Below are 12,109 nucleotides of genomic sequence, written 5' to 3'. Positions count from 1 at the left end.
TCAAAGTGTCACACTGTAGTCAGCTAATTAATCCATACCCCCTGAGCAGAGGGGATCCGAGATTGTGACTTTGGGGTTTCATAAGCTGCAAGCCATAATCATCCAAATTATAGCCAATAAAGGCTTGAAATATCTCGCTTTGCATGTAATGAGTCTATCTCATATGTTAGTTTACCTTTTAAGGTGCATTACCGAAATAAATGATATTCAAATTTTTCGAGTTTCACCTGTATCCTACAGCTTCAGTCAATGTCTATGACATGGACTGAAACACAGCACAGCATGCTTTAACCACCTCAGCCCCCAGTGCTTAAACACCCTGAAAGACCAGGCCACTTTTTACACTTCTGACCTACACTACTTTCACCGTTTATTGCTCGGTCATGCAACTTACCACCCAAATGAATTTTACCTCCTTTTCTTCTCACTAATAGAGCTTTCATTTGGTGGTATTTCATTGCTGCTGACATTTTTACTTTTTTTGTTATTAATCGAAATTTAACGATTTTTTTGCAAAAAAATGACATTTTTCACTTTCAGTTGTAAAATTTTGCAAAAAAAACGACATCCATATATAAATTTTGCTCTAAATTTATTGTTCTACATGTCTTTGATAAAAAAAAAATGTTTGGGTAAAAAAAAAATGGTTTGGGTAAAAGTTATAGCGTTTACAAACTATGGTACAAAAATGTGAATTTCCGCTTTTTGAAGCAGCTCTGACTTTCTGAGCACCTGTCATGTTTCCTGAGGTTCTACAATGCCCAGACAGTACAAACACCCCACAAATGACCCCATTTCGGAAAGTACACACCCTAAGGTATTCGCTGATGGGCATAGTGAGTTCATCAAACTTTTTATTTTTTGTCACAAGTTAGCGGAAAATGATGATTTTTTTTTTTTTTTTTTTCTTACAAAGTCTCATATTCCACTAACTTGTGACAAAAAATAAAAAGTTCTATGAACTCACTATGCCCATCAGCGAATACCTTGGGGTCTCTTCTTTCCAAAATGGGGTCACTTGTGGGGTAGTTATACTGCCCTGGCATTCTAGGGGCCCAAATGTGTGGTAAGGAGTTTGAAATCAAATTCTGTAAAAAAATGACCTGTGAAATCCGAAAGGTGCTCTTTGGAATATGGGCCCCTTTGCCCACCTAGGCTGCAAAAAAGTGTCACACATCTGGTATCTCCGTACTCAGGAGAAGGTGGGGAATGTGTTTTGGGGTGTCATTTTACATATACCCATGCTGGGTGAGAGAAATATCTTGGCAAAAGACAACTTTTCCCATTTTTTTATACAAAGTTGGCATTTGACCAAGATATTTATCTCACCCAGCATGGGTATATGTAAAAAGACACCCCAAAACACATTCCCCACCTTCTCCTGAGTACGGAGATACCAGATGTGTGACACTTTTTTGCAGCCTAGGTGGGCAAAGGGGCCCATATTCCAAAGAGCACCTTTCGGATTTCACAGGTCATTTTTTACAGAATTTGATTTCAAACTCCTTACCACACATTTGGGCCCCTAGAATGCCAGGGCAGTATAACTACCCCACAAGTGACCCCATTTTGGAAAGAAGACACCCCAAGGTATTCCGTGAGGGGCATGGCGAGTTCCTAGAATTTTTTATTTTTTGTCACAAGTTAGTGGAAAATGATGATTTTGACCTTGGGGTCTCTTCTTTCCAAAATGGGGTCACTTGTGGGGTAGTTATACTGCCCTGGCATTCTAGGGGCCCAAATGTGTGGTAAGGAGTTTGAAATCAAATTCTGTAAAAAATGACGAGTGAAATCCGAAAGGTGCTCTTTGGAATATGGGCCCCTTTGCCCACCTAGGCTGCAAAAAAGTGTCACACATCTGGTATCTCCGTACTCGGGAGAAGTTGGGGAATGTGTTTTGAGGTGTCATTTTACATATACCCATGCTGGGTGAGATAAATATCTTGGTCAAATGCCAACTTTGTATAAAAAAATGGGAAAAGTTGTCTTTTGCCAAGATATTTCTCTCACCCAGCATGGGTATATGTTAAATGACACCCCAAAACACATTCCCCAACTTCTCCTGAGTACGGAGATACCAGATGTGTGACACTTTTTTGCAGCCTAGGTGGGCAAAGGGGCCCATATTCCAAAGAGCACCTTTCGGATTTCACTCGTCATTTTTTACAGAATTTGATTTCAAACTCCTTACCACACATTTGGGCCCCTAGAATGCCAGGGCAGTATAACTACCCCATAAGTGACCCCATTTTGGAAAGAAGAGACCCCAAGGTATTCGCTGATGGGCATAGTGAGTTCATGGAAGTTTTTATTTTTTGTCACAAGTTAGTGGAATATGAGACTTTGTATGAAAAAAAAACAAAAAAAAAAAAACATCATTTTCCACTAACTTGTGACAAAAAATAAAAAATTCTAGGAACTCGCCATGCCCCTCACGGAATACCTTGGGGTGTCTTCTTTCCAAAATGGGGTCACTTGTGGGGTAGTTATACTGCCCTGGCATTTTCCAGGGGCCCTAATGTGTGGTAAGTAGGTAAATGACCTGTGAAATCCTAAAGGTGCTCTTTGGAATGTGGGCCCCTTTGCCCACCTAGGCTGCAAAAAAGTGTCACACATGTGGTATCGCCGTATTCAGGAGACGTTGGGGAATGTGTTTTGGGGTGTCATTTTACATATACCCATGCTGGGTGAGAGAAATATGTTGGCAAAAGACAACTTTTCCCATTTTTTTATACAAAGTTGGCATTTGACCAAGATATTTATCTCACCCAGCATGGGTATATGTAAAATGACACCCCAAAACACATTCCCCAACTTCTCCTGAGTACGGCGATACAACATGTGTGACACTTTTTTGCAGCCTAGATGCGCAAAGGGGCCCAAATTCATTTTAGGAGGGCATTTTTAGACATTTGGATACCAGACTTCTTCTCACGCTTTGGGGCCCCTAGAATGCCAGGGCAGTATAAATACCCCACATGTGACCCCATTTTGGAAAGAAGACACCCCAAGGTATTCAATGAGGGGCATGGTGAGTTCATAGAAATTTTTTTTTTTGGGCACAAGTTAGCGGAAATTGATATTTTTTATTTTTTTTCTCACAAAGTCTCCCGTTCCGCTAACTTGGGACAAAAATTTCAATCTTTCATGGACTCAATATGCCCCTCACGGAATACCTGGGGGTGTCTTCTTTCCGAAATGGGGTCACATGTGTACATGGGTATTTATACTGCCCTGGCATTCTAGGGGCCCTAAAGCGCGAGAAGAAGTCTGGAATATAAATGTCTAAAAAATTTTACGCATTTGGATTCCGTGAGGGGTATGGTGAGTTCATGTGAGATTTTATTTTTTGACACAAGTTAGTGGAATATGAGACTTTGTAAGAAAAAAAAAAAAAAGAATTCCGCTAACTTGGGCCAAAAAAATGTCTGAATGGAGCCTTACAGAGGGGTGATCAATGAGAGGGGGGTGTGATCAATGACAGGGGGGGGTGATCAATGACAGGGGGGTGATCAGGGAGTTTATATGGGGTGATCACCACAGTCATTGATCATGCCCGTGTAAGGCTTCATTCAGACGTCCGTATGCGTTTTGCGGATCCGATCCATCTATCAGTGCATCCGTAAAAATCATGCGGACATCTGAATGGAGCTTTACAGGGGGGTAATCAATGACAGGGGGGTGATCAGGGAGTCTATATGGGGTGATAACCACAGTCATTGATCATGCCCCTGTAAGGCTTCATTCAGACGTCCGGATGCGTTTTGCGGATCCGATCCATCTATCAGTGCATCCGTAAAAATCATGCGGACATCTGAATGGAGCTTTACAGGGGGGTAATCAATGACAGGGGGGGTGATCAATGACAGGGGGGTGATCAGGGAGTCTATATGGGGTGATAACCACAGTCATTGATCATGCCCGTGTAAGGCTTCATTCAGACGTCCGTATGCGTTTTGCGGATCCGATCCATCTATCAGTGCATCCGTAAAAATCATGCGGACATCTGAATGGAGCTTTACAGGGGGGTAATCAATGACAGGGGGGGTGATCAATGACAGGGGGGTGATCAGGGAGTCTATATGGGGTGATAACCACAGTCATTGATCATGCCCCTGTAAGGCTTCATTCAGACGTCCGGATGCGTTTTACGGATCCGATCCATCTATCAGTGCATCCGTAAAAATCATGCGGACATCTGAATGGAGCTTTACAGGGGGTTGATCAATGACAGGGGTGTGATCAGGGAGTCTATATGGGGTGATAACCACAGTCATTGATCATGCCCCTGTAAGGCTTCATTCAGACGTCCGGATGCGTTTTGCGGATCCGATCCATCTATCAGTGGATCCGTAAAAATCATGCGGACATCTGAATGGAGCTTTACAGGGGGTTGATCAATGACAGGGGGGTAATCAATGACAGGGGGGTGATCAGGGAGTCTATATGGGGTGATAACCACAGTCATTGATCATGCCCCTGTAAGGCTTCATTCAGACGTCCGGATGCGTTTTGCGGATCCGATCCATCTATCAGTGCATCCGTAAAAATCATGCGGACATCTGAATGGAGCTTTACAGGGGGGTGATCAATGACAGGGGTGTAATCAATGACAGGGGGGTGATCAGGGAGTCTATATGGGGTGATCAGGGGCTAATAAGGGGTTAATAAGTGACGGGGGGGGGGGGGGTGTAGTGTAGTGTAGTGGTGCTTGGTGGGACTTTACTGAGCTACCTGTGTCCTCTGGTGGTCGATCCAAACAAAGGGGACCACCAGAGGACCAGGTAGCAGGTATATTAGACGCTGTTATCAAAACAGCGTCTAATATACCTGTTAGGGGTTAAAAAAAACACATCTCCAGCCTGCCAGCGAACGATCGCCGCTGGCAGGCTGGAGATCAACTCTCTTACCTTCCGTTCCTGTGAGCGCGCGCGCCTGTGTGCGCGCGTTCACAGGAAATCCCGGCTCACGCGAGATGACGCGTATATGCGTCGCTGAGCGCAGGGCTGCCACCTCCGGAACGCGAATCTGCGTACAGCGGTCCGGAGGTGGTTAATATCCTGTCTATGTAATGCACAGATGTGTTTGTTGTTCCAGAAAGAAGGCATGCTTTACTTTCCTCTCTGTCTAACAGATGAGAAGCTCGAACAGGGAAACTTCTGTAGTAAAGTACTTAAAGGGGTTGTCCAAAGAAAAATATTCTACAGTTTTTAAACCAGCAGCTGGACCTGAATTCTTTTGTAATTGCAAGTAATTAAAAGATTAGCAGCGCCACTGAGTTATTCAATAAAATGTATCTGTATAGCGCCACCTGCTGTTTTTTTTTTTTTTCCTTATTTCATTGTACTGCTCACTGAGAAGGCCGCACATGCTCAGTTTCTTCCTTCCAACTGCCTCCTGAGCTGTGATAGGTGGACACGCCCCCTTAGCTGCAGCAGAAAGGACACTCCCCTTCAGCCGTCAGCTTGATATAAATCTAGCAGAGCAATGAATGTGGAGATCTCTGGATCCATGTGAGGTACAGGGCTGGTTCTAGCTTTGTTAGGTAGAGATTGTCATGTACTATATGATGTCTGATTTTTATTTTTTACATTAGTCATGGGATAACCCCTTTAATATATACTTTCAGCACCAGACAATCCCTTGAACTCTGAAAGTTGGCTATTAAAAGGGGTTTTTTGAACAGCGGCTGTGCTCAGTATTGCAGTCTAGGCCATGTGACTGATGACCGTGACGTCACTGGCCTAGGAAGAGGCTGCAGCGCTCGTGGCATCTTCAACCGGCTGATCAGCAGGGGTGCTAGAAGTCAGGCCCTCACCGATCAGATACTGATGACGTACAGTATCCTGTGGGTAGGTCATCAGTATAAAACACTCGGACAACCTCTTTAATAACACAGGATGAACCGCTATATACAAGTATGTGTTTTGGAAGGTAATCCTTACCCAACAGTGTGTATCCATACAGTTGAGAACTGAGCCCCACTGTGTTCTCCTGACGTAAGCCTGCCAGGAGGAGCGAAGCACCAAGATTTCTTTCTTCTTCCCACTAAATTGATAAAAACACATTTCGTTTGAAGCACATTTCACACAGTATGTCATTCTTTCCTAGCTGTAGGCACAAAGTTGAATTTGCTTTACTAAAAAGAAGGCTTTCTTTGGATAAAATAAATGGGGCATAGGTCAGACCTCTCCAACCAGTATGAGTAGCTTCAACAGGGAGCTGCCCACTTGGCAGCAAATTCAGTGATATGGCGACAATATAGGACCTTAGGGTGTCATTTACTAATCTGAAATACGCCTAAATTAGGTGTATTTCAGGTGGAGATGGCAGCACAATTGTTTTTTTTGACACCATGTCCCATTTGAAGCCCCCCTGATGCACCCCTAGAGTAGAAACGCCATAAAAGTGACCCCATTTTAGAAACTACGGGATAGGGTGGCAGTTTTGTTGGTACTAGTTTAGGGTACATATGATTTTTTGTTGCTCTATATTACACTTTTTGTGAGGCAAGGTAACAAGAAATAGCTGTTTTGGCACCGTTTTTATTTTTTGTTATTTACAACATTCATCTGACAGGTTAGATCATGTGATATTTTTATAGACCAGGTTGTCACGGATGTGGCGATACCTAATATGTATACCTTTTTTTTTATTTAATGATTTCTTTTTTGAGACAAAAAAAATCATGTTTTAGTGTTTCCATAGTCTGAGAGCCATAATTTTTTCATGATTTTTGCAGGATGAGATGACGGTTTTATTGGCACTATTTTGGGGTGCGTGTGACTTTTTGATCGCTTGCCATTACACTTTTTGTGATGTAAGGTGACAAAAAATTGTTTATTTAGCACAGTTTTTATTTTTTATGGTGTTTATCCGAGGGGTTAGGTCATGTGATATTTTTATAGAGCCGGTCGATACGGACGCGGCAATACCTAATATGTATACTTTTTATTTATTTATTTAAGTTTTACACAATAATATCATTTTTGTATACTTTTTTTCCCCCCCTATTTCTTCCCAATTTTTTTTAACTTTATTTGGGGAAAATGACGTTTTTGTTTATTTTTACTTGAAACTTTTAATTTGTGGGGGGGAAAACTTTATTTTTACTTAATTTTTTGTCCCACTTTGGGACTTCAACTTTTGGGGGTCTAATCCCTTTTACAATGCATTCCAATACTTCTGTATTGGAATGCATTGCCTGTATGAGTAATACTGTGTGTATTACTCATACAGCTTCCGGCCTGTGAGATCCAGGGGGCTGGATCTCTCAGGCTCGTCACCGGAAGGCAGCGCGATGCCTTCCTTAGACATCGCGCTGCCTTCCATGCCATCGGGTCCCCCCTACAGCCGCATGGGGACCCAATGGCACCGCCGCCCGCCGGATAAGGTAAAAGCCGCAAACCGCAGGTCTGAGTTGACCTGCGGTTTGCGGCGATCGCTGACATGGGGAAGGGGGCACGGGAGCCCCCTCCCCCGGCATTGTGACAGGATGCCTGCTGAATGATTTCATCGGACATCCTGTTGCGATTAACCCCCGCCGCGCCGCAATTTAAAGTTAGGACGTACCGATACATCCTGAGTCCTTAAGGACTCGGGAAATAGGGCGTATCGGTACGTCCTAAGTCCTTAAGGGGTTAAGGACCAGTTCAGGTCTGAAGTCACTTTGTGGGGCCTACATAGTGGATACCCGCATAAATTACCCCATTGTAGAAACTACACCCCTCACATTACTTAAAACCGATTTTACAAACTTTGTAAACCCTTTAGGCGTTCCACAACAATTAAAGGAAAATGGAGATAAAAATTTTAAATTTCACTTTTTTGGCAGATTTTCCATTTTAATCCAATTTTTTCTTTAACACATCGATGGTTAACAGCCAAACAAAACTCAATATTTATTACCCAGATTCTGCTGTTTACAGAAACACCCCACATGTGGTCATGAACTGCTGTATGGCAGGGCGCAGAAAAAAAGCAACTCCACATGGTTTTTAGATGCCATGTCCCATTTGAAGCCCCCCTGATGCACCCTTACAGTAGAAACTCCCAAGAAGTGATCCCATTTTGGAAACTAGGGAATAAGGTGCAAGTTTTATTGGCACTATTTTTGGGTACATATGATTTTTTGATCATTCATTATAACACTTTATGGGGCAAGGTGACAAAAAAAATTGGTTGTTTTAGCACAGTTTTATTTATTTATTTATTTTTACAGCGTTCATCTGAGGGGTTCGGTCAAGTAACATTTTTATAGAGCAGATCGTTACGGACGTGGCGATACCTAATATGTATACTTTTTTTTATTTATTTAAGTTTTACACAATAATAGCATTTTTGAAACAAAAAAATTATGTTTTAATGTGTCCATGTTTTGAGAGCTATAGTTTTTTTATTTTTTGAGAGATGACTGTTTTATTGGGATACCATTGGATACCATTTTGTGGGACATACGCCTTTTTGATCACTTGGTGTTGCACTTTTTGTAATGTAAGGTGACAAAAATGGCAGTTATATATATATATATATATATATTTTTTTTTTATGGTGTTTAATCGGACTGGGTCGATTGTGTGATATATTTATAGAGCCGACTGTCACGGACGCGGCAATACCAAATATGTCTATTTTATTTTATTGTTCCTATTTTTAACTTTTTTTTTTATTCCTTACTTGGGGAATATTTTTTTTACATGTGAAACCTTTTTATTTTATTTATTTATTTATTTTTTATTTTACACTTTTCGTCCCCCATAAGATCATACAAGACCTCTGGGGGACATTTACTTCACTTTATTTTTTATTTTTTCACTGTTGATTTCTCCTGTAACTGGGGCTGACATAGTAGCCCCAGTTACAGGAGAAATACACCCCCCCCCCCCCCCCCAGAGAGGCTGTACAGCGCAATACAGCGCTGTACAGCCTCAGAGCAGGGCTGATCGAGGTCTGTGGAAGACCTTACACAGCTCCTGCACTATCCGGTCCCGGCGGTCACATGACCGCCAGGCCGGAACAGGAAGCGCATAGCTCTGCATACATGAGCGCTGTGTATGCAGCGATCCAGAAGGCAGAGACACCTGGACACTGTCCCTGCCTTCTCTCTGGGTTGCCCTGCTGTCACTGACAGCGGGCAACCCGATCAGCAGCTGCACGATTAGCGTGTAGCTGCAGTTTCTGAATGGACGTTCCAGAACGTCCATTCAGAAATAGAGAACCACCTCCCGGACGTTTATAGTCAACATGCGGACGGGAGGTGGTTAAAGGGGTTGTCCCAGGAAAAATATTGTACAGTTTTTAAACCAGCACCTGGATCTGAATACTTTTGTAATTGCATGTAATTAAACACTTAGTATAGCTACTGAGTTATTCAATAAAATCAATCTGTATAGCGCCACCTGCTGTTTGTTCTTCTCTTCTTTGTCCTGCTCCCGGAGAAGGCCGCACATGCTCAGTTTTATCCTTCAACTGCCTCCTGAGCTGTGAAAGGACTAGAGCTACAGAAGAAAGACGCGCCCCCCGAGAAAAGACACGCCCCCCCCCCCAAGAAAATACCCCCCCCCCCCTTGAAAAAAGACACGCCCCCTGAGCTGCCAGCTTGAAATAAATCTAGCAGAACAATTGGAGCAATGAACGGAGAGATCTCTGGATCCATGTGAGGTACAGGGCTGGTTCTAGCTTTGTTAGATAACCCTTTAAAGAACATATGGACAGCGGTTGTCGTCTGTAGACACAGACTATCTGGCGCCTTAGATTATGTCCATCAAGTGGGCCACACTTTAAGGTCACGCATAAATCTATTTCTGCTGTAGCCTCCCTCGTATCGCTCCCTGGCTGCTCTTCACTAAATCCAGTAACATTGGGGTAAAACAGACTGTTCTCTCTTTAGGAGATAACACCTATAAATACAATTTTTCCATCAAATACAAAAAACTCAACCCAAAAAAAATAATATAAAATTACCGTCATCTGTGGATTTCCAGATAGATATTTGTGCAAAGCGTAGAGACAGAGAAGCTGGGTGGAGACGTTCTCAAAACTCTCTTGTAGCATTATCTCCGTCACCACAGAAATGGCATCTGCAAGATCAAGATGCAACTTCTTCAAACCATAAAACAAACCACAGGTGATTAAAAAATATATATATAATCCTTTAAATCATATTATACTAAATAAACTGATTTGAGTCCCCATAACTGGAAAGTACATTATCTTAGTGGCCCAGAGGATGTAATAGGCTTTTACATCTTCTTTGTCATGGTTAACATCATATACATCATTGCCTTTAAAGAGGACCTGTGACTTCTCCTGACATGTCTGTTTTAAGCCTGTTTCCCATCTACATTAAAACAGATCTGGCAGCCTGCCGGATCTGTGAATACCGTGCGCTGCCGAGTTACCACCCGGCTCCATTCACTATAATGGGGACCAGTGAAGATTCCGCAGCTACCCGGCGTGCAGCGTTTTTTGTCCGGCTGCTCCTCAGCATATTTGCCAGGTTGCTGACGGATCTCCACCGGTCCCCATTATAGTGAATAGATCCGGACAGAACCTCGGCAGCTCATGGTAGCACCTGGTATTCATGGATCCGGAACAGCCTGCCAGATCTGCTTACTGCAAATGTGAAATAAGCCTTAGTAACTACTGGCATTCCCCATGTAATGACAACTCTGGAGCATCTTTTCTTATAATTTTCAAATATATGTAAGTATTTCAGACATAAAGAAGTATTTCTACCAGTTTATGAATACATTTCCAGCAGTCTGCAATAAAGGTCCAAATGGGTGTTTTACCAGTTGGGGATGTGTCCCTGCACAGTCTGACACTATTCAATAAGTGTTGCCAGTGTCCGACTGTGCAGGGACACACCCCACTGGTAAACCCCAGATTAGGGCTGAAACGATTACTTGATTAAATCGAGTAACTTGACACAAAAAAATCCTCGATGCACATTTTTTGCATTGAGGATTCGTTTGTGTCATGTGACCATGGAGCGTGAGTGAAGCCCTTGCTATTACTCACCGATCCGTGGTCACCCGCCGGCCCGCACTGCGCTGTGCTTGATCCTGACACATCATCAGGACATAGTGCAGGTAAGGCTAAGGAGCTGAGGCCCTACAGGAGAGGCAAGTATTTTATTTCACTGGCCCTGGGGGGGCAGCTGATGGCACTGTGGGTGTAGCCGCTGATGGTACTGGGGGGGGGGGGGGGGGAGTTGATGGCACTGGAGGGGGGGGAGCTGATGGCACTGGAGGGGGGGGGGGGACTGATGGCACTGGAGGGGGGGGGGAGCTGATGGCACTGGAGGGGGGGGAGCTGATGGCACTGGAGGGGGGGGGGAGCTGATGGCACTGGAGGGGGGGGAGCTGATGGCACTAGGGGGGGGGGGGGGGAAGAGAAAGAGCCTGATGGCACTTGGGCGGGGGGGAGGAGCCCGATGGCACTGGGGGGGTCTGATGAGTTTTTATAAAGGAAAACGTTCTTTTAATATGTTTTTTTCTTATTAGAGAACTCTATTAATCGTTGGATTAATCAATAGAATACTTGATTACTAAAATAATCGATAGCTGCAGCCCTACCCCAGATCAACTTTTATTGCAGAATATTGGCGATTTATTGATAAATTTCTAAGTAGGAATAATAGAGGAATAGTACAAAATATAGTTAAAAGAAAAGGTGCTCCAGAATTGTCATTACTTGAGGAATGCAAGTAGTTACTACAACAGTCATGTCAGGAGAGGTGACAGGCCTTCTTTAAGGGGATATCCCAAGATTTAAAGCTTATCCTGTACACATAGGGTGGGGGTTAAGTGGCGATTAGTGGAGGTCCAATTACTGGGACGACCACTGATCATGAGCATGGGGGTCCTGGGTCCTCCTGTATGAATCTATTGGCAGCTGAGAATTCACACTGCACCTCCATTTATCACTATGGGATTGCCACAGGTAGCCAAATGCTTTAATCGCATGCCTCCAGCAGTTCCATGGAGAATGGATGGAGCCGTGCCTAATTTAAAGTAAACTGTAAAATAAGTGAAAACCTCCAAAATAGTCACAATACATGTTACAAAGATGCAGGATTTTACACGTGTACTTACAAAAACGAAAG

At 43.3% G+C, this 12,109-nt stretch overlaps 1 protein-coding gene across 1 annotated transcript in view; it reads right to left on the bottom strand.

The window, feature by feature from the left end:
• Positions 1 to 12,109, bottom strand: part of MRPS27 (mitochondrial ribosomal protein S27) — a 117,379-nt gene that overhangs the window by 39,884 nt on the left and 65,386 nt on the right. The window contains exons 7-8 of the mRNA XM_040421471.1: positions 9,964 to 10,079; positions 5,946 to 6,048 (exon numbers count right to left, since the gene is read on the bottom strand). Of these exons, the coding sequence (XP_040277405.1) occupies positions 5,946 to 6,048; positions 9,964 to 10,079 (219 nt within the window). The remainder of the gene's footprint in view (positions 1 to 5,945; positions 6,049 to 9,963; positions 10,080 to 12,109) is intronic.

Source organism: Bufo bufo, chromosome 2, assembly GCF_905171765.1.
Source record: "Bufo bufo chromosome 2, aBufBuf1.1, whole genome shotgun sequence".
NCBI classification, from domain to species: Eukaryota; Metazoa; Chordata; class Amphibia; order Anura; family Bufonidae; genus Bufo; species Bufo bufo.
The sequence above is the reverse complement of the archived record's forward strand: the minus strand, read 5'-3'. Positions and strand labels throughout refer to the sequence as shown.